Below are 20,575 nucleotides of genomic sequence, written 5' to 3' on the forward strand. Positions count from 1 at the left end.
AGAACACTACAACTAAAGCTGCCCCTTGGGGCTGGAGAGATAGCACAGCAGGTAGGGCATTTGCCTGGCACGCAGCCGACCCGGGTTCTATTCCCAGCATCCCATATGGTCCCCCGAGCACCGCTAGGAGTAATTCCTGAGTGCAGAGCCAGGAGTAACCCCTGTGCATCGCCGGGTGTGACCCAAAAAAAAACAAAAAAAAAAAGCTGCCCCAACAGCACAAGTGCCAGGACCACAGCTGAAGGATGAGACCCCAGTGAGCTACCTCTAAACGTGCACAGACAAGGGGGTCACCAATAACAAGGCCTGTCATTGCAACATCAACACAGAGACGGGACCAAAGACAATAGTAATAATTAATAACCGTCTTTTTAATTTTTTATTTCTCTTTTTGGGTCACACCCAGCGATGCACAGGGGTTACTCCTGGCTCATGCACCCAGGAATTCCTCCTGGCGTTGCTCAGGGGACCATATGGGATGCTGGAAATCGAACCCAGGTTGGCTGCCTGCAAGGCAAATGCCCTACCCGCTGTGCTATCATTCCAACCCCTTTAATTTATTTTTTAGCTTTTTAGGTCATCCTGGGGATGCTCCCAGGTTACTCCTGGCTCTGCACTCAGAAATTACTCCTGGTGGTACTCAGAGACCATATGGGATGTCAAGTATCAAACCCGAGTCAGCCATGTGCAAGGCAGGTGCCCTCTCCATTGTACTATGCCTCCAGCCCCGATAATTTTTTGTTTTAAAGATAAACTCAGGTCAGGCATGGAGTTCAGTGATAGGGCACTTGTCGTACAAGTCTGAGATCATGGAGCTGATTCCTAATATTGAAAATAAAAGCAAGAAAGAAATTTTCACCTATGTGTTTAGGAGCATGAGGTCAAAGAAATACAAAGGGGTCGGGCACATGCTTTGCATGTGTGGGACCCTGCTTGATCCCCAGCACTGTATGATGTCCCAAGCACAGCCAGATGTCCCCTGACACCCCAAAGCACCCAGGTCCTAGTGTTCCACCCTCTGGGCCAGCCCCCAGGCCACCTGAGTGTGTTGGGAAGAAGACCCCTCAAAAAAATATTGAGAAGAAATTTTTTAATTTTTTAAATGGAGTAAAAGGATAAATATGCAACTTACTCTCTAACTTTCAAAAAATCTAACACTAATGTACATTTGGATAAATAATTATAAGGTAAATGTGGTCAATGATATAAATTGGTGAATCTATGTGAAGGATATTCTAAAATTATATTAAGTATTCTTACTTCTTTTCTGTGAGTTTAAGATTATTTCAAAATAAAAAGTTTTTAAAAGAACATTGTGAAACAAAGGTAACCTGGAGGGGGTCAGCTGAGTCCCCCCTCTACCCCAACAGAGCCTCGGCAGCCAAAAATCTCCAGAAAATCACCACCATTCTCACTGCCAATCTCCACAGGCTCGAACAAACCTCATCCATGACTGAATCTGCTGAAAAACCCAGGTATGTGGGACTTGTGACTGAAATCTCTAGACTTGCCCAGAGCTGGGAATGAGCACTACCCCCCATCTCCCTGTGCTTCCATGGGCCTGGTAGTCACGCCCACAAATTGCCTCTGGCACCACATAAACTCATTTACAGCCATGATCCAGAGACTCACAAATAAATCTCTCAGAAGAGAGCAACACAGAATGATATGCCACAGAGATGCCTTTGGACCCCAAAGTCACCATGTATTTTTTTTAAAAATTAAACTAATCTCAGCTATATAACTGTATTTAGCATTTATGGCCACATGACATCTCATACTCTACACCACTGATGTAGCAAGAGTAGTACACCACGGGACTGGAGCGATAGCACAGCGGGTAGGCACTTGCCTTGCATGCAGCCAACCTGGGTTCTATTCCCAGCATTCCATATGGTCCCCCAAGCACCGCCAGGAGTAATTCCTGAATGCAGAGCCAGGAATAACCCCTGAGCATTGCTGGGTGTGACCCAAAAAGCAAAAAAATGAATAAAATTAAATTTAAAAAAAGAAGAGTAGCACACCACATTTGATGGGGTGTAAAGTAGAAGGCAACCAATCTTGGAAAGCAAATATATTTACATATGTCTATAAAACATTGAACATTATCAATGTAAATAATTGATTACATTCAATATTTCAACACCAATCCCACCACCATTACACCTTCCCACCACTGTTATTTTGAGTTTTCCCATCACCACTCAAGCCAGCCCCACAGGCAGATGCTAGATAATTTATTTTGTATTACTTGTTATGAATAATATGATATGTCATAAAAGTGACTGTGGGCTCCTGGAATTCTAATATTTTAAATAATTGGGGTCCGGAGACATTTCTGAGAAAGTTGAACAGTTCCAAGATTCATTTGTGAGTCTCTGGATAATGGCCTTTTTTTTTTTTTAATGTAGGAGTACTGCTATTTATTCAGCCACTGATTAGCTGATTGAATTGGGCATGAACTCCACTGGATCATGGACTTCAAAGTGCTTAAATGGCGTCCAGAGGCAGTTCGTGGGCATGACAGCCAGGACACCAAAGGGATGGGGAAATGGGAAGGAGTGTCTCATCCCTGATCCTTTGAGGCCTGGAGTTTTCAGTCTCTGGTCTCATGGACCTGGGTTTTTTATTGGGTTCTGGAGGTTTGCAGCCACCAGGATTCATATAGGGCAGATAGAAGGACTATGCCTGCTTCCCTCGGTGGCACCCTGGTGAAATTGGCCTGGCGCAAGGTCCAGAATGTCTCTGGATATGTGCTCACACTCTTTAACTGTGGTTTTCTCTAGGGTCATACACCCGACGGTGCTGCTCGCACCCTCAGCCACTGGGCTTACCAAGCTTTGCTTTCCTTTAGTTGTGGTGCTCACATGAGTGCTCACCAGGCATCACACCTCCCTGCCATGGCACTTGAATAACCCAGCTGCGGTGCTTGCTGGTGCTGCACCCCTTCATACAGGGCTTACACACACCTGGTTGCGGTGTGGTCAAAACTTGCTTGCCGCACCGAAGGTCCCAGGCAGCAGAACATAGCTACAGGGCTCAAACGGCAGAGCTGCCAGACTATTGGTGCATGTGGGACATCACGGACTTGAACTTGTGACCATATTTTTGGAAGACTGGTGCTCTGATACACCAAGCTCTAACTGTTTACCTGTTTACCCCCAACCCTGAGTCCTGTATCCCAGAGACTTCTGCAGTAGAGGAAAAAAGAGAGAAGCTGAGAACCTACCCAAATGCTGTGTTCGCTACAAACTGCAGAACCTACTGTAGGGGATGTTTGTCTGTCTTCAGTAACGAGCTTATATATTCCAACCTGGGTTCAATCTCCGGCACCCCATGTGGTTCCCCCAAGTCCTACCAAGGGTAATTACTCAGCACAGAGCGAGGATTAACATCCTGAGCCGAGTGTGGCCCCCCCAAATAAATAAATAATGAAAGACTCCTCCTAAGGGTCCCCAGGATCCTTGCTGCCCCCCTGCACCTCTTAAGTCTCTCCCAGCAAACACCTCCTCCTAGCACCTGCCCTCCAACCCGCTCTGCTACTTTTCCCCCACCTCCCTGGGGCTGTCAGGAACAGAAGGCCCCTCCCTCATCCCCCCAAAGTTCCTGCCCCCATCACTAGGGTGTCCAGGACATTGTGTGACTCAGGAAGCGACTCAGACGTGAGGCTGCAGCAGGCAGAGAAGGAGGAGGAAGGGGCCGTGGGAGCAAAGGAGGCGATTCCTGCCTGCAGAGGACCTCGAGGGTCCCAGCCTCCGGGGCGCAGGGTGGGGGGCACCTGGGCGGGGCAGTTTTGGGATGCAGCCCCCTCCGCTGTCGCCACCTCCACTACTACTGCTGTGTTTCTCCATCATCAAGGCTGGAGGTGAGGTGTGGGTGGGGGGTCCCCGCTTTCTTTGGAGGATGCCTGGTGGATGAGAGCCAGAGCGCCAAGGCCGGAGAAGGCTTGCAGGTGACACTGGAGGGAGGAACTCATTCCTCACCCACCCGCTGGGTCCGTGGACAGGGAGGGAGGACACTGCCAGCAAAGCTGCCCAGCCCAAGGCCTTGGGCCTGGTGCCAGGGGTGGGGATTGTTGGGGGGGATGGGTGAGAGGGTGCCCAGCTCCGTTCTGTCCCTAGAGCCAGGGAACACAGCGCTCTTGCAGATGCTTTGAGGGAAAAGACAGAAGCACAGGCTCACCTGCCCTGGGAAGAAGGAGAGGACGGCGGGAGGTGGACGTGAGGAAGGTCAAAGGCTTAGCAAGTGCCTTTCCCAGTCCAGCCATTCACATCCACCCCCCCACACACACTCGGTTGCTGGGGCCTTCCGGGAGGAAATCCCTTCCCTGGCTTGGCCATTCACGTCCCTGGAGTCCCCTCGGCCCCCCTCCTGATCCCTGTTGTCTCGCTTCCAAGGGATGGAGCCTGAGACTGGACTTGGGAGGCTGAGAATAAACAGGAAGGGGGGGGGGGGGGTTTACTCACTGAGGGGCCTCGGATCCTGGCCCACATGGGCTCTGGAACAGGACTCTGGGGTGATGGTTAGGGCTCTGCGGGGCTGCGCGGACACCCCAGAGCACCCCAGGGGAAAGCGAAAGGTAGGGACACCACACCCATCCCATGTCTTCATCTCCATCCCAGGGCTGCAGTGCGGGGGCACCCCAGAGCCCTGCGCCAACGGAGGCACCTGCCTGAGCCCAGCTCGGGGGCAAGACACCTGCCAGTAAGTGCCGGGGTTGGGTGGAAAATAGGGAAGGAAGTGGGGGGCAGCAGAACAGGAAGTGGGGAGGTGGGGAGGTAAGAGAGAGGGAGGAGGAGGAGATGAAGAGAAACGGTAAAGACACTGAGGGAGAGGAAGAGAGCAGCCCTCACTAAGAGCTTCCTTCCCTCCTCCGACCCAGGTGTGCCCCGGGCTTTCTGGGGGAGACGTGCCAGTTTGCTGACCCCTGCCAGGACGCCCAGCTCTGTCAGAATGGGGGCAGCTGCCAAGCCCTGCTGCCCACACTGCCGGCGTCACCCCACCCGCCCTCCTCCAGGGCCCCCGGCTTCTTCTGCTCTTGCCCCGCTGGCTTCACTGGAGACAGGTGCCAGTCCACGCTCAAGGACCCCTGTCACGCTTTCTGCTCCCACATGGGCAGCTGCCACATCCAGGCCTCGGGCCGTCCTCACTGCTCCTGCCTGCCAGGATGGACAGGTGAGCATCCGTGAGGGTGGGGAGCAGGGGACAGGCAGGCACTGTGCTGGAGACAGGAGGTCGGAATGGTGAGATGAGGGACATCAATCAGGCCCTTGGAAGACAGAGACCTTGGGAATGACCAAGCAGATTCTTGGAAACCCATTCACCCAAGATTGGCATTCACGGGGCTGGAGAGATAGTTCAGGGGTTAATCGTCTCCAGCACTGCATGTGGTTCCAGAGAACGACTAGAGTGACCTCTGAGCACAGAGCAAGGACTAACCCCTAAGCACACCCAACCCTCACCTCCTCCCATACACACACACACACACACACACACACACACACACACACACACACGAAACACATTCATCAGTATGGCCGTATTGATATTTAGAGTGCTGAAATTGGGACCAGAGCTGTAGTACAGCAGATAGGATGCTTGCCTTGCATGCAGTTAATCCAGTTTCGATCCCTGACATTCCACATGGTCCTAAGGTGCCCGCCAGGAGTGATCCCTGAGTAAGACCTGAACACCGCTGGGTGTGGCCTAAAAACAATGCTGAAATTGGGGGATGGAGAGGTGGTATGGTGAATAGGGTACCTACCTTGTACACAGCTGACCCGGGTTCTGTACCCCACACTTCAGAGGTCCCCAAGTCCTGCTGGAGTGACCCTGAGAGCAGAGCTAGGAGTATGTCCTAAGAACCATAGGGTGTGCCTCCAAGACAAACAATACCGTCACTGTCACTGTCCTCCCATTGTTCATCAATTTGCTCGAGCGGGCCCAGTAACGTCTCCATTGTGAGACTCATTGTTACTGTGTTTGGCATATCGAATACATCACAGGTAGCTTGCCAGGCTTTGCTGTGTGGGCGAGATACTCTCAATAGCTTGCCGGGCTCTCCGAGAGAGGTGAAGGAATCGAATCCGGGTCGCCCTGGTAGCTGTGTACAAGGCAAACATCCTACCCACTGTGCTATCACTCCAGCCCAGACAAACAACAACAAAAGCTAAAATATTCCCAAAGCAGCTGGGGACTAGCTGCTGCCATATCCACTCAGTGCACCCTCCGACACTTACCAGGCCTCCCCAAGCCCCAAATGCGAAGCTAGAGATTCAGTGAAGAACACCCCCAGAACCTTGCATCCTGAGCATGGCCATCAAGGGAGGTATGCTGTGGGGAGCAGGTTTCCAACAAGAGAGAGGGATGGGGACCCACCAGGGGAGAGTTCAGCCCTGGGACAAGAGAGCAGCCCCTGTGATGGACAGGGCATGCCACCCTGAGGCACTGGTGAGAGCTGAGTGGCCCCGAGAGAAAGGCCACAAGGAACCCCAGCAGGTCTTTTTTTTTTTTGCTTTTTGGGTCACACCTGGTGATGCACAGGGGTTACCCCTGGCTCTGTGCTCAGGAATTACCCCTGGCAGTGCTCAGGGGACCATATGGGATGCTGGGAATTGAACCCGGGTCGGCTGTGTGCAAGGCAAACGCCCTACCCGCTGTGCTATTTCTCCAGCCCCTCACATGAGCTTTTTAAGCTCTTGGAGCACATAGTTTGCATGCAGGACCCTAAGTCAGTTTCCGGTACCTCATAGTTCCCTCTAGGAGGGACTCCTGAGCACTGAACTGGGTAAGATCCCAAAACCAAAAACAAATACAAAAAAAAAAAGCAGGTGCTTAAGTTCTCTGGGTCCTGATGTGAGCTGATGCACACGCCTCATTTCTGTTGAGAGGAAAAGGTGGTCACTTAGCTCCCATTGCACACAGCCACCACCCCCCGCACGGCTGGGCATGTGTCTCCTGACCCTGAGTCCAGGAGCCTCCCCGCAAAGCCAAGTGGCAACCCTTCCACCAACAACACACATCCCTGTTCCCAGTCTAGAAAACTGGCCACCCCAGAGGAGACTTTCCTAGTGAAGGGCAAAACTGAGGCGAGGGCAGACAGGATGGAGCCCCGGGAGGTAAGAAAGGAGCTAAGAACATGCTACCAAGAGACCCGCGGGAGAGCTGGGCTGGCTCCCAAGGAGCAGGGATTCAGGCTTGAAACTGCTGGCCACTCTGTTCTCCACCCCAGGTGAGCACTGCCAGATTCGGGACTTCTGCTCAGCCAACCCCTGCGTCAACGGAGGGGTGTGTCTGACCACCTACCCCCAGATCCAGTGCCATTGCCCACCTGGCTTCGAGGGCCATGCCTGCGAACACGATGTCAACGAGTGCTTCCGGGACCCAGGGCCCTGCCCGAAAGGCACCTCCTGCCACAACACCCTGGGCTCCTTCCAGTGTCTCTGCCCCACTGGGCAGGGGGGCCCAGCCTGTGAGCTCCGCCCAGGGCCCTGCCCCGCCAGGGGCTGTCTCAATGGAGGCACCTGCCAGCTGGTTCCTGAGAAAGACTCCACCTTCCACCTCTGCTTCTGTCCCCCCGGTGCGTGCTCCCTAGGCCTCCCCACTGCCCCTCTCTCTGGCCAGGTCCCCGCCCTGGCTAATCCTGCATCCCCGTCAGGTTTCACCGGCCTGGACTGTGAGGTGAACCCAGACGACTGTGTTGAACACCAGTGTCAGAATGGGGGCACTTGCCAGGATGGGCAGGGTGCCTACACCTGCCTGTGCCCAGAGGCCTGGACAGGTGAGTTGTTTCAGAGATGCCCGTGAGAGTCAGCCTCCGGCTCCCTCCTCGGAGGGTCCCCAGCTCTGTCGTTGTCCCCTTCCCTCACCCCTGCAGGCATGGACTGCTCTAAAGATGTGGATGAATGTGGCACTCAGGGTCCCCCGCGCTGCAGGAACGGGGGGACCTGCCAGAACTCAGCTGGCAGCTTCCACTGTGTGTGTGTGAGTGGCTGGGGAGGCTCCGACTGTGGCGAGAACCTGGACGACTGTGCAGCGGCCACCTGCGCCCCTGGCTCCACCTGCATCGACCGCGTGGGCTCCTTCTCCTGTCTCTGCCCCCCTGGCCGCACAGGTGCGGGGCCAAGGAGCCAGGGGCAGTGCGGGGGGAGGAAGCAGAAGGAGATCGGGAACTTCAAGTGACCCCCTGCATCCCCCCACCCTGTCCTGCAGGCCTCCTGTGCCACATGGAGGACATGTGTCTGAGCCAGCCCTGCCACGGGGACGCCCAGTGCAGCACCAACCCCCTGACGGGCTCCACGCTCTGCTTGTGTCAACCTGGCTACTCGGGCCCCACCTGCCACCAGGACCTGGACGAGTGTCAGATGGGTGAGGAGCCCCTCATCAAAGCCCCTCCAAGGACCCTGAGAGATAGGACAGAGCTTACGGCTCTTGCCTAGCCTGCGGCTGCAGCCATAAATCTGATTCTATTCCCAGCCCCTTATATGGCCCCAGAGCACCGCCAGGTAAGCACCTCCACCCAGACAGTTCCTACACTGCAGAGAAAAATGGACAAGTTGCTTCTCAAATTAAAAATACTAATACCTGGGGGACTGGAGCGATAGCACAGCAGATAGGGCGTTTGCCTTGCTCACGGCCGACCCAGGTTCGATTCCCAGCATCCCATGTGGTCCCCCAAGCACCGCCAGGAGTAATTCCTGAGTGCATGTGCCAGGAGTAACCCCTGTGCAATGCCGGTTATAACCCAAGAAGAAGAAAAGAAAAAATACTAATACCCAGGCCTGAGAGATGACCCTGCAGGTTGTAGGGATGCTTTCACACAGGATGCCCAGGTTCAATTTCCAGCACCCAAATGGTCTCTTGAGCACCATAAGGAGTGACCTTCAAATGGGAGTAGCTCCTAAGCATTGCTAGGTGTGCACATAAAACAATATAATGTGATACAAACGCACATACACGCACATACACACACACATACACACACACACACTCACACAAGCACTTTTCCTGGTGCAGCATTGCTCCCCCCCGCCAAAGTCTTCTCAGCCCCACGCTCAGACCCCTGCAGCCCTTCCCTACCTTGCAACATGGCCCACCCTGCTTTGCTCTTGCTGCCACAGCAGCCTTCCCTGGTGGTGTGTCCTCCTCCCCTTCCCCCCAGCCCCTGTGTGCTCATGACTCTTCTCCTCCAGCCCAGCTGGGCCCCAGTCCCTGCGAACACGGCGGCTCCTGCCTCAACACCCCCGGCTCCTTCGACTGTCTCTGTCCCCCTGGCTACACGGGCTCCCGCTGCGAGGCTGACCACAACGAGTGCCTGTCCCAGCCCTGCCGCCCAGGGAGCACCTGCCTGGACCTGCTCGCCACCTTCCACTGCCTCTGTCCTCCAGGTACTGCTGGCTGGGGCCCTGTATGGAGACTGGGGACTAATCCTGAACCTACTGGGCACTGCTCCCCCAGAGCATAGGTCACTGTGTCAGTTCCAAAGAACTCTCCCTGCCTCTCCCTAACCCCAGATGAAAACTCTGCCCCAAATAGGAGTGAGGCCATTTACAGTTCAATTCTAGGGCGAGGGAACTGCACTCATTTTATAGTTGCTGTCGGACACAACCTGGTTCACTGCACGCAGAGGGCCTTCAAGGGGGAGCAGAATAGCAGTGAACCAACTTTTCTTACTACAGCCTTGTGCATGCCAACCTGACATTCTTCCTAGTCACAGAAACCCTCCCCTTTCAGAATAAACCCTTCAACCCCCCAGAGGGCCTTGCACAGCATTTGAACTTGGTCCAACAGGAAAGGAAGGCTGTAAGGCTCCGCCTACCTCTCTCCCCACTAGTTTTAAAGGAGAAATATCTCCCCAGGGAAGGGGGGAAGGAGGTCATAGAGTCATTATCAAGGAGTTGAATGAAACCAGAAATAATAGTTTACTTTGTGCCAAGTGCTGTCTGAGTATCTTACGTGCGTTACCTCATCTTTCCACCAACCTTGAAACCAGGCAGCCACTATGCTCACTTCACAAGTGAAGAAGCCAAGACGCAGAGAGGTTAAATGACTTGTCCAAGGTCTCCCAGGGCTTCAAGCATGTTAATCACCTCTCTACATCACCTTCCTAAGCAAATAGCAGCCCAGGAAAATGCTGATAAAGGTGTCCAGGAACCCAAAAACCATTCTTGTAGATACCCAAATGCTTCCAGTTCAGCTTCCTGCTCAGACCACTGGGGTCCAGCGACTGATTTGGCTTCAGTTCAGGGTAGATAGTGGAGACGAGGATGAGTTCAAAGAAAGAGGAGCAACAGCAGAGGACCACAACAGCCCAAGTCCTTCCAGCCTGCTGCTGGGGCTGCCCATCTACCTGGCATAGGGCCAGCTAGAACAAGAGGAATGTGTCACTCCCCACTTATCTCATTAGTCCCTGGGGGATCCTCAGGTTCATTAGTCACTTACGTAAGTCTACACTGAGGTTCAAGTGTCACTTTCCCCTGGGGCTCGCACCCAGGCTCATGCACCACAGAGCAGCAAAGCCTCAGGTTATCTCATTCAACACACAGCACCTGGCAGGGACCGACGCCTGAAGGGCACCAAGTCCCCAGGGGCAGGATCGGGTCTCCTGGGCGGAAGCGCGGGCAGCCAAGGCTGGCACGGTGTGCTCACCTCTTCCCCCCCCCCCCCCCCCCCCCCCGCTGTGTCCTCAGGCCGGGAAGGACAGCTGTGCGAGCTGGAGACGGACGAGTGTGCCTCGGCGCCTTGCCTCAACCAGGCCGACTGCCACGACCTGCTCGATGGTTTCCTGTGCGTCTGCCTGCCCGGTGGGTGCGAACTCACCTTACGGTTGGCCCCAACGCCTCTAAGCCCCCACATTCTGGGACCCTCAATCAATCAGTCCCCTTGAAATTAGCCTGGCCACGGCCCCCATTTCTCCTTCACAGCTCCCCAACTCTTCTGCTACCATGTCCAAGTCTTCCCCTGGCCCCAGCTCTACCTTGTTATTTCACCCAAGTCACCCTCCTCTCCAGCGCCCCTCAGATTCCCTCTGATCTGTCCCTGCATGTTGGGGTCCTAGCATGGTCTTCGCACTGCTCACCTTGGGCCCAAAGAAAACTCCCCAGGCCTTCCTGCTCCCCCATCAAGGGACACCCCAGCTTCCTGCTGTGATCATAGTAACAGTACATTTACTGAAACTTACTCCGTGCCAACTGGCTCATATAGGGGGCACTGCCCCCATTTAACCCATGAGGCCGCCCCGTTACAACCCCTCTCACAGACAGGGCACTGGAGCTGTGGGAGCTGTTGGTTTGCCCATAGTCTCACAGCTGGCATGTGGCTGAGCCTCTCCTGCGGCCATTCTTGCCTGGGTGTCTTCTCTGGGAACCCCACTAGAGTCAGCTCTCCTGGCAAATGAAGGGCCAGGACATAGAGTGATGCTTCTGGTAAAGTGTCCTTTCCATTTTACTACGCACACCTGCTTCTACCTTATCTAGACGATCACACTGCAGTTATATCCGAAAGTTTGAGAGACCGTATTTGAGAAGCCCCTCAAATTAGTGATTTTGGGGCTGGAGCAATAATACAGCAGGTAGGGCATTTGCCTTGACTGTGGCTGACCCAGCTTCGAGCCCCAGCATCCCATATGGTCCCCAAAGCACTGCCAGGAGTAACTCCTGAGCACAGAGCCAGGAGTAACCCTTGAACATCGCTGGGTGTGACCCAAAAAGCAAAAAAAAAAAAAATACTGTTTTTGTTATAAAATGATACATTTATACAAAACCCCAAATCAAACGTTGGAAAAGATTCTCTCCATTGCAATATGTAGCAATATTATTTATTTCTCTGTAGGGATAGAAATTCAAACCAATTTCTCATATATGTGAGTCATGAGCTTTGCCACTGAGCCACATCCCAGGGCAGAGGCATGTTAACTCTTAATTTCCTGACTCCTTCAGAGAACACCCGTAAAGCTCACTCAGGAATTTGTAATAAAGTTCCTACTTCAGGAGCTGGAGAGATAGCAGAGTGGTTAGAGCGTTTGCCTTGCACACAGCTAACCCGGATTCAATTCCCAGCATCCCATATGGTCCCCCGGGCATTGCCAGGAGTAATTCCTGACTGCATGAGCCAGGAGTAACCTCTGTGCATTTCCGGGTGTGACCCCCCCCCAAAAAAAGTTCTTACTGCATACAGAGAAGGAAAGGAAAGGACAGAACAGGACAGGAAAATTACAGATATGACCTACGCCATCCCCCCTCTCCTTGCCCCCAGGATTCACTGGCAACCGGTGTGAGGAGGACATCAATGAGTGTGGGAGTTCTCCCTGTGCCAATGGTGGGCAGTGCCAGGACCAGCCTGGATCCTTCCACTGCGACTGTCTCCCAGGTACACATGGGCTCAAATATGGGGGGCAGGGGTGGGGGGGTTAACTTCTGTGCACATCTCTGAGCACCCTCCTGTGCCAGGCTTTGAAGGCCCACGCTGTCAAATAGAGGTGGACGAGTGTCAGAGCAGTCCGTGTCCCCCAGGAGCCAGCTGCCACAATCTCCCCGGAGCCTTCTTTTGCCTCTGCCCTTCCGGCCTCACAGGTGAGCAGGGGAGGCACTGAGAAACCCTGGCAGGTTATCTGACCATTCAGGGTGGAGTAGAGGTCCTTGGAAGGCATTTGATGGTTGGGGAGTAAGAATAGGAGAATGAACCCGTTAAAGTTATTCAGTGACAAACCTACACAATCTACAAACATGGGGAGGAGGGTGGGTGTAACTGTGGGGGCCACAGTTCAAAAGGAAGCCACCTGCATCATTTCTTAACTTAGCCCTGCCAGCCACAGACACAAAATTGATAGACTTGTGACTTTAAATTCAGGGCAGAGGGGGCTGGAGCAATAGCACAGCGGGTAGGGCGTTGGCCTTGCATGTGGCCAACCTGGGTTCGATTCCCAGCATCCCATATGGTCCCCTGAGAACCGCCAGGAGTAATTCTTGAGTGCAGAGCCAGGAGTAACCTCTGTGCATGGCCGGGTGTGACCTAAAAAGAAAAAAAAAAAAATTCACGGCAGAGTCAGGCAAATCTCTTGGCCCAGAGAGGTGCCCTGAGAGATGCGTAGGAGTACCAGGACCAACAGAGAGGTGAGAGAGACAGAACAGTCTCTAGGAAGAGGTGATGATGCCTGAACTACATCTCTTTTGTGTGCATTTTCTTTTTCCTTTAGTTTTGGAGCCACACCTGGCTGTGCTCAGGACTTACTTCTGGCCCTGTGCTCAGGCATCACTTCTAGTAGGCTCAGGGGATCACCTGGGGTGCCAGATTCAAACTCAGGTTGGCCACAAGCAAGACATGTGCCTTAACTGTTGTGCTATCTCTCTGGCATTGGAGCTTGTTAAAATAGAATTTCTGGGGCCAGGGAGATAATACAGAGGCAAGGATGTGTGTGTTGAATGTGCCTGACCCCAGTTTGATTCCCAGCACCAACTGGCCACCCCAGTACCCGTGGGTGTGGCCTCAAGGTCCCTGAGCACTGTTGAATGGCCCTAGTGATTCCCCAGCACTGCAGGGACTGGGAAGCACCACATCCTTGAGCCCTTGTATTGAATTGCCAGTGGCTTGGCCAAGAATCACCAGGAGTGACTCCCAAGCACCCAGAGTACCATTTGGAAGGCCTTCAAAAGAGTGGAATGTCAACTTGGGGCCAAAGTGATGGTACAACAGGCAAGGTGATGCCTTGCATGCAGCCGACCCAGGTTCAATCCCCTACATCCCATATGGTCTCCTGAGTACCACCAGAACTGATCCATGAGCACAGAGCCAGGAATAATTGCTGAGCATCTCCAGGTATGGCCTCAAAACAAAACAGAAGTAGAATCCCAACCAGTATGACTTGATTGCAGATAATTGGGTGTTCAAAGGCACAGAGGGAAGCGAAGTGCCCTCCCCAACTCACCCCCTAAAAGAACGTCAGGGTATGATGGGGAAGAGAGAGAGCAGCAGTGGTAGGAAGTCAGGTTAAGGGGGCACCCCTCCCCGCATCATTCTGGGAGTCCTGAGGCAAAAGGGGAACAGGGGCCTGGAAACCAGCAAGCCCAGCTGAGAGGCAGCTTGGCCCTGTCAAGGGCAGGGAGACACTCTGTTCTGTCTCTGACCGATCTTCCCATTCCAGGTCATCTCTGTGAGGTTCCCCTGTGTGCCCCCAGCCTGTGCCAGCCCTGGCAGAAATGCCAGGATCCAGAGGACAAGGTCCCCTGCATGTGCCCTGACGGGAGTCCCGGCTGCGCCCCTGCTGAGGACAACTGCACCTGCCTCCATGGTCATTGCCAGGGGTAACGTCTCATCTCCCCTCTGGATTCTGGGGTGCAGGGGGGCTGCAAGAGGGACAAGTCTGTGGGAAAGGGAAGAGATGGCCAAGTTGTGAGGGCAGTGTCAGTGAAAGGACTCAGTGTGGACCCTGCTCAGTGAGAGGAGAGTTCATAAACAACAGGGGTACAGCGGGCTGGCACAAAACAGGAAAAAGAGCCCCAATTCCTATGACTTTGCCATTCATTAGACAATCATTCACTGGTACGTTCTATGTGGAGAGACTGTTTCATGCAGAGTTAGAGAAAAATCAGGGTGGGGAGAATGAGGGGCAAAGCTGAGAGCAAGGCCAAGGGCAGCTCAATGGGCTAAGCACATGCTTTGCATGAGGAGGTCCGAGTTTCCTCCCAGGAACCACATGATCTCCGGAGCACTACTGGGAGTGAGCCAAGAGTCCCTGAGTCAAGAGCCAGGAGTAGCCCCTGAGCACTGGTTTTTGGGTGTGGCCAAAAAAACAAAAACAAAAAACAAAACCAGTTGAGCCCAAAATCACTAAAGGAGCCCATGTCTCATGGCCAAAAAATAGAGGTTGGGGTGGTGCTGGAGCCATAGTACAGCGGGTAGGGCATTTGCCTTGCACGCTTCCGACCCGCGTTTGATTCCCAGAATCCCATATGGTCCCCTGAGCTGACCACCAGGAATAATTCCTGTGTGCAAAGCCAGGAGTAACCCCTGAGCATCCCTGGATGTAACCCAAAAAGAAAAAGAAAAAAAAAAGAGATTGGACTGGAGAGATAGTACAGCACCCATCTCAGGTTCCATCCCGGTACCCCATAGGGTCCCCTGAGCCCCACCAGAAGTGATCCCTGAGCACAGAGCCAGGAGTAAGCCCTGAACACAGCTGGGTGTAGCCCAGAAACAAACCAGGGGAAAAGAAGAGGTCATGGGGATCCACCCAAGACAAGGAGGGGAGACATAACCCCCAAACCCCCTCTCTCTAGGACTAGCTCCTCCTGTGTGTGTGATGTGGGCTGGACAGGAGCAGAATGTGAGGTGGAGCTGGGGGACTGTGTCTCCCTGCCCTGTGCCCACGGGGGCACCTGCCACCCCCAGCACTCTGGCTATAACTGCACGTGCCCCGCAGGCTACACAGGTGAGGCGCTCCCTAGCCCCCTAATGCCCCTCTCAGCCAAGTGGGGGGGCAGGGCAGGTGTGGGCAAGGGTCTGGGTCTCGGGCTTCAGGACTAGACACAGCTGAGGGGCACAGTAGGTGGTGAGGGGGTGGGTTAGGGAAGAACAATGGGGTGGGCTTGGAAGAAGAGGGAGGGAAAGGACAGGAAGGAAAGGAGGCTTCCCTTTCCCAGAGCTCCCCCATTTCCCACAGGCCCCAGCTGCAGTGAGGAGGTGACAGTTTGTCACTCAGAGCCCTGTCTCAACAGTGGCACCTGCAACCCCAGCCCCGGGGGCTACTCCTGTACCTGCCCTCCAAGCCACACTGGAGCCCACTGCGAGTCCAGCACTGACAACTGTGCCTCTGGTGAGTGGCCCCATGTCCTGGGGCGAGGCCATGGGGTAATCAGGGGACTGGTCAAGGTGTGTTTATGCCATTAAAAAAAGATACAGGGGTTATGACCCTAGTTCTATCAGGGTACCCCACATGATTCCCTGAATCCTGCCAGGAGTGATCCCTGAGCACAAAGCCGGAAGTAATTCCTGAGCATAGCTAGGGTGGCAAAACAAAACAAAAAGATTAGCTGGGAACAGAGGATATGACTGAAAACGTAGAGCACTTGCCTTGTGTGTGTGAGGGCCTGGATTCTATCCCTGCCACCACGTGATCCACCAAACAGCACCAGGAGTCCCCACAGCAATTTAAAAAAAAAAAAAGGTGAATGATGGGCCAGAGTAATAGCACAGCAGGTAGTGTACTTGCCTTGCATGCAGTGACCTGGGTTCAATCCCTGGCACCCCATACAGCCCCATAAGCCCCACCAGTTGTGATCCCTGAGCACAGAGCAAGGAGTAAGTCTTGAGCAGCACAACTGGGTATGGTCCAAAACACACACTCACATATATATACACACACATATATGTATGTATATTTTATATTATACAAACACCCACATATATACACATATACATACATGTATGTGTGTGTATATGTGTGTGTGTGTGTGTGTGTGTGTGTGTGTGTATTACTGTGAGGCGTGTAAGCCCTGTGTGCTGTGTGACTGCGGTCACAGGCAAGGTTACAGGTGAGGAACCCAATCCCTCACAGCCTCCTCTCTCCAGCCCCCTGCCTCAACGGGGCTACCTGTGTGAACAGGCCTAGCACCTTCTCCTGCGTCTGCGCCTCAGGCTTCCAGGGCCCGCGCTGTGAGGGAAGAGTCCACCCCAGCTGTGCAGACAGGTAAGATCCCTGGAGGCGGGCAGGGAGCCCCAGGCCTCCCACCTGCCTCTCCTTCTCTCATTCCTCACCCTGAATCCTCTCCCTCTGACCCCACGCCCTGAATGCCAAGCTCCCGTCTCCACATGCCCCGTCCTCCACCACATTCTCAGACCTTCCTCCTACTGTGCCCCGTCTATGTCTTATTCAGTCCCTGCAGGAATGGGGCAACTTGTCAAGATGGTCCTCGGGGTCCCCGCTGTCTCTGTCCCCCTGGCTACACAGGTGCCAGCTGCCAGGTGAGGAGGCGCTGAGCCAGGTGTGCTGAGGGAAGGAGCAGGAGCTCGTGAGCGAAGGTTTGGAAATGGAGGAGTCAAGCTCTAGTGTGAGATTTGGGTGGGGGTGATGACTGAAAGGATTTCGGAAGCCTGCTCTCTGGGGAGCCAGTTTGAAAAGTGGGGGACGGGATCCTCTCTGGGCCGGGGGATCTGACGCTCTGTCCTACTTCACGCTCTCTCCCACTCCCAGACTCTGATGGACTTATGTGCCCAGAAACCCTGTCCCCACAACTCCCGCTGCCTCCAGACAGGACCCTCCTTCAAGTGTCTGTGCCTCCAGGGATGGGCCGGGCCCCTCTGTGACCGGCCGCTGTCCTCCTGCCAGAAGGCCGCTCTGAGTCAAGGTACTAATCCAAGAACTGTCTGGGAAGAGAGGAAGAGACAAAGGGTACCCTCCCTGTTCACCCCAACCCATGAAGGACAGCCACATACAACTAGCAGTCAAAATAGCCAACTGAAAGTCAGAGCAGCTCAAACCAAACAAAATCACTGATGCGACAGCTCAACATCGGGGTGGTCTAACCGAGCTCCAATCCCAACACAGTTCACACATGCCAACACCCCAGGCTACACACTGAGCCCAACCAGAGAGAAACTCTTGCTTGCCCCACCAGATTCCACAGCCAGAGGGGCCCTTCCCCTCCCCTGACTCCACAACCTGAGGTGGCACTCAAACCGGCACCTTCAGCACAGCCCACCCACTTAATGTGGCTCCTCTGTGCAGTCCTAATCCTCCCTATCCAAATAATGTTTGAGGTGGGAACTCCCAGGGCTGGGACATGAGCAGGAGCTGACAGGAAACACCTCCCACGAGAGTACGTCAAAGGACACGGAGCTCTGGGCACAGGCTGAGGCCATTCCGTAAGCCGTGGGCCTGATCCCTTGAGTTCCTTCTGGCTTGTCACCTCTTGTAGGACAAGAAAACAATCACAGTTAATTCTCCAATAAGCTGGGGAGGAGTCTCTCCCCGTTCCTGCAGAACAAGCAGGACGGGAAACTTGATGTTTTAACCTCAAGAGCTACTGTCTCCTTGGGCTTCACTGCCTGCCCTGAGAGTGTTAGTGGGCCCCTGCACCCACCAGACCACTCCTCCCCACTTAGGTTTATCCATCCCTGTTTGTCTTTCTCTCTAGGCATAGAAGTCTCATCCCTGTGCCGGAATGGAGGCCTCTGCATGGACAGTGGCCCCTCCTATTTCTGCCACTGCCCCCCGGGGTTCCAAGGCAGTGCTTGCCAGGACAAGGTGGACCCATGTGACTCAAAGCCCTGCCAGCATGGGGCCACCTGCGTCGCGCAGCCCAATGGGTATTTCTGCCAGGTGACTGGGTCCAGAGGAGAGGGTGGAGGGAGACGAGGGTAGGCTGGATGTGGGAGCCCACTCACATGGAGACAAGGAGTGGTTATCCTTTTCCTTACCCCACACATTCAACCAACCACCAAGCAATGCCGTTTTACCTCCAAAAGATTCTCAACTCGAGGCTGGAGCAATATCACAGTGGATAGGGCATTTGCCTGGCACGCGGCAGACCCAGGTTCAACTTCCAGCATCCCATATGGTCCCCCGAGGACCACCAGGAGTTATTCCTAAGTGCATGAGCCAGGAGTAACCCCTGTGCATCGCGGGGTTTGACCCAAAAAGGAAAAAAAAAAAGATTCTCAATTCTGTCCTTGCCCATCTGCCTTTCAAGTCAAACTCAATCCATGCCTGTGACTGCATACATCATCCTCCTTTCATCCTGTCCCCACACTGGTCCTCTAGCAGTTCAGCCTTAGCTCTGACCCCATACCACAGTGTTCTTCTGATAGCGTTAAGCTGGTCTATCACTCTCCTCTTCACCCTATAGTGGCTGGTCATCCCTCTCAGAACAAATTTCAAGACCTGCCTGGCCCAGCCTGGCCTGCCTCTCAGGCCTCATCCCTGCCCACTACCCTTGCCCTCTGCTCCAGCAACTCAAACTGCAACTGGTTCCCTCTGCACCTCATCCTGGCTCTTGCCTCTCAGCCTCTGTCCACTACACACTGTATCTGCAATGGCCTGGCCCACCCCTCTCTCACTGGGCATGGCTGGGGATGAGTTTCTCAGCATCGGGTCTCCTGCATTCTCTCTAGGCAGGTTAGGGCTTCTTTCGGTGGTTTGGGTCATCATGCAAGAGAAGCAAAGTCAGGACTCAAACCCAGACACATGGCCTCTGTAATCCATGGTTTCAAGCAGAAGGCATCATGCAAACTCCCTAACCACCATCTTTCTTCAACATGTAAAATGTTTAACTTTATTGTGAACTTTTGTTTGGAGCACAACAGCGCACTCAGGGCTTACACCTGTCTCTGTTCTTAGGGATCACTCCCAGTGGTGCTGGGCACCATACCTGGTAACAGGGATTGAACCAGGAGCAGTGTCATGCAAGGCAAATGCTATGACCCCTGTACTATCTCTCCATCTCCTGCCATGTTTTCAAACAAAGACAGTGTATGATTGGTATCGATTCCCAGGTGCTCATCATCCAACTTGACTTCTCTCATGAAACTCCCTCCTTCAGGGGTTCTTCAGACCTCCCTTATCTGCTTCTTCCTTCTGTCTGGCCACGCTACAGATCTTGGCAAATCCCTTTTTCTCCATCTTTCTGTAAGCCTTCCCAGTACTCCATTCTTCTTTTAAATATTATTTATTTATTTTAATTTTGCTTTTTGGGGTCATATCCGGCAATGCTTAGGGGTTACTCCTGGCTCTGCACTCAGGAATTACTCCTGGCAGTGCTCAGGGACCATATGGGATGCTGGGAATCAAACCGGGTCGACCGCATGCAAAGCAAACACCTTACCCACTTTACTATCTCTCCAGCCCCAGTACTCCATTCTTGCTTGCTCTCCTTCCCTCGAAAGAACTTAGCAAATGGCAGAAAGTGAAACCATCAGAAAATAGCTAAGGCCATTGGTTCTGTGTCAGTCATGCAGTGCACCCCAACCCTGACATGTACTAGCTGTGTGACTGGTACAAAACATGTGAACAAGTCAAGGAATCGGTTTTCTTTTCTGTGAAGTGCCATTCAGATGGGATCATCCAGACAGCAAAATTGGGAGATGGTTTTATGAGGTTCTGTATGTGTCTCGCAATGAGCATGTAATAACTGTGAGTTATCACCCTTGCTGGTTGTCTCAGAACTTCGTGGAAGCAGAGATTCTGGATTGCTGTATTCCCAGTGTCCCAGACAGTGTCTGGCTTAATAAAGTAGGACAGAGGGGCTGGAGCAAAAGTACAGCAGGGAGGATGTTTTGTCTGCACATGGCTGACCCGATTAGATTCTTGGCATCCATAGGTCCCCCAGAGTACCACCAGTAATTCCTGAGCATAGAGCCAGGAGTAGTTCCTGAGCACAGCCAGGTGTGGCCCCAAAACAAAAACCATTTTATCATTATGTGTGTGTGTGTGTGTGTGTGTGTGTGTGTGTGTGTGTAATAGGACAGAGCCTGGAAAATTGTGTAGTGGGAAAGAAAAGTTTCACAAAACACAGAACTGTATTTCATTGTGGTTATTTGGGAGAGGAGATGGATTGGGTTGTATTATTGAACTACATATCCTGTG

At 53.4% G+C, this 20,575-nt stretch overlaps 1 protein-coding gene across 1 annotated transcript in view; it reads left to right on the forward strand.

The window, feature by feature from the left end:
• Window positions 1–3,698: 3,698 nt before the first annotated feature.
• The window catches only part of NOTCH4 (notch receptor 4), a 28,956-nt gene continuing 12,079 nt past the window's right edge, over window positions 3,699–20,575 (forward strand). Inside the window, exons 1-18 of the mRNA XM_056127852.1 lie at window positions 3,699–3,865; window positions 4,623–4,704; window positions 4,883–5,175; window positions 7,232–7,579; window positions 7,658–7,780; window positions 7,877–8,113; window positions 8,212–8,367; window positions 9,192–9,386; window positions 10,689–10,802; window positions 12,253–12,366; window positions 12,447–12,569; window positions 14,138–14,297; window positions 15,273–15,424; window positions 15,656–15,808; window positions 16,564–16,681; window positions 16,869–16,956; window positions 17,186–17,339; window positions 18,129–18,313. Coding sequence (XP_055983827.1) covers window positions 3,799–3,865; window positions 4,623–4,704; window positions 4,883–5,175; window positions 7,232–7,579; window positions 7,658–7,780; window positions 7,877–8,113; window positions 8,212–8,367; window positions 9,192–9,386; window positions 10,689–10,802; window positions 12,253–12,366; window positions 12,447–12,569; window positions 14,138–14,297; window positions 15,273–15,424; window positions 15,656–15,808; window positions 16,564–16,681; window positions 16,869–16,956; window positions 17,186–17,339; window positions 18,129–18,313 — 2,862 coding nt within the window. The 5' untranslated portion in view covers window positions 3,699–3,798. The remainder of the gene's footprint in view (window positions 3,866–4,622; window positions 4,705–4,882; window positions 5,176–7,231; window positions 7,580–7,657; window positions 7,781–7,876; window positions 8,114–8,211; window positions 8,368–9,191; window positions 9,387–10,688; window positions 10,803–12,252; window positions 12,367–12,446; window positions 12,570–14,137; window positions 14,298–15,272; window positions 15,425–15,655; window positions 15,809–16,563; window positions 16,682–16,868; window positions 16,957–17,185; window positions 17,340–18,128; window positions 18,314–20,575) is intronic.

The sequence above is a fragment of the Sorex fumeus genome, unplaced genomic scaffold (genome assembly GCF_029834395.1).
Source record: "Sorex fumeus unplaced genomic scaffold, SorFum_2.1 ptg000063l, whole genome shotgun sequence".
Taxonomy (NCBI): Eukaryota; Metazoa; Chordata; class Mammalia; order Eulipotyphla; family Soricidae; genus Sorex; species Sorex fumeus.